Genomic DNA, 1,592 nt, shown 5'->3' on the forward strand with positions numbered 1-1,592 from the left:
AGCAGCCACGATGTCCTGCAGAAGGAAACCATCAGAGAGGGCTCTCCAGCCCTGCACACAAGCCCCCATACCCGCAGCCCACCCAGCCCTGGCAGGGTACGGGGTGGCAGGGCCGCGTGTCCTGTGCTCTTGGGCTGCAGTCACTGGCTGCCCTCACTACACAGGGTCAGAGCAGCACGGACAGGGGAGATGACAACTCAGAGGGGCAGTGCTGTCCATTTTGGACCTGGAGGCGAGGTCCACCACAGTGACACAGGCTGTAGTGCCACTGCCCAGGACAGCAGCAGTGCGACAGCCTCCGCTGCTCAAACCCTCCTGTGCTGCCTCGTTCACTGCTCCTCCTCTCCCCCAAGACCATTTCTTTTAGGACACCCCCAACTCCTTTGCCAGGGCCCCACGTGGCTCCTGAAGCCGAGTGCGAGAGCCAGCACCACTGGCCGTCCCCAGCCCTCAATTCCCCTCAGCTCCCCACGAGGCAGATGCTGCCCAGGTCCACAGGAAACACACAGAGGCAACAGCAGAAGCTGTGCTCCAGTGAGCAGAGACAACACAGACAGCGTGGGGCAGAGCCCATGCACAGCACGGCAAAGCCAGCAAAAAGCAGGGTCACCGGCAGTGCTGGTTCCCCCGTACCCCACAGCAGAACTGACGGAGCCAAGCCTGCAGCGCAGGGCAGGCGGGCAGGCTTGGCAGGATCACTGTGAATCCCACTCACCTCTTGCTTTGGCAGCGCCTCCAGCTTTTCTCCACCGCTCTCGTCCTTTTCCAGGCTGCCCCTGGGTAAGAGAGTGAATTAGTCCCTGGTAACGGCAGCACAGCCCCGTTGGCTGTGCCAGTCGTTGGCAGGAGGGAGCAGAGAACTGGTGCTCATGCCATCCCTCCACCTCATACTGGGGAGCCAGCTCCTCCCTGCCTCCCCCCCTGACTGCTGTGCTCAGACACACTGTCTGCTTCCTTCCTCCTCCCTGCACACAGCTCACCCCTCAGCACTGCCCCATTGCTAACATGGCCCCCAGGAGTGAGCCAGACAGCCCCCAAGAGCTTACTCCATCCCCTGCCCACCTTTCAGCAGCATCCTGGGTCCCATCGCTGACACCCTGCTCCGCAGAGAGAAGCTTCTCGTCCGGCATGCCCACCTTCTCCAGAAAGCACAGCGCCGGGTCGGCCCGCATGGCATTGTACCTCTCGTAACCTGCCAACCGCCACGGGCCATCAAAAAGGAGAAAGACAGCACAAAGCCAGACCTCAGCCTGGTTCAGGTGAACCTCCTGCTCTGTGGGACACAGCTCCCCACCCGGCTCTCACTCTCTGTCTATGCTGCTGTGAGGGCAATTCTCACCCCCAGAAATTCAGAACATTTTCCCAAAAGCTGCTGATTGCTCTGCAGCCCCTGGGCAGCAGGCAAAGAGAAAGGTCAGTCTTTCCATCCCACCAGGCAGACCTGCCCGGTAGGCAGCACAGCGCCCGGAGAGCTGTGCACAGCACCTGTGGCAGGGTGCAGCTGGGAGCAAACAGCCCCGTGGCTCCTGGAAGCCCCAGGGGGACTTCATGACAAGGCTGGGGATGTCAGGAGAGGCTCTTTGGCTTCCTCC

At 61.6% G+C, this 1,592-nt stretch overlaps 1 protein-coding gene across 1 annotated transcript in view; it reads right to left on the reverse strand.

Annotated features, from left to right (window-relative positions):
* The window catches only part of CHD6 (chromodomain helicase DNA binding protein 6), a gene marked incomplete at its 5' end in the record, with an annotated part of 38,088 nt that overhangs the window by 15,544 nt on the left and 20,952 nt on the right, over nt 1-1,592 (reverse strand). The window contains 2 exons of the mRNA XM_009582049.1: nt 700-776; nt 1,063-1,192. Of these exons, the coding sequence (XP_009580344.1) occupies nt 700-776; nt 1,063-1,192 (207 nt within the window). The remainder of the gene's footprint in view (nt 1-699; nt 777-1,062; nt 1,193-1,592) is intronic.

The sequence above is a fragment of the Fulmarus glacialis genome, unplaced genomic scaffold, assembly GCF_000690835.1.
Source record: "Fulmarus glacialis isolate BGI_N327 unplaced genomic scaffold, ASM69083v1 scaffold4940, whole genome shotgun sequence".
Classification (NCBI taxonomy): Eukaryota; Metazoa; Chordata; class Aves; order Procellariiformes; family Procellariidae; genus Fulmarus; species Fulmarus glacialis.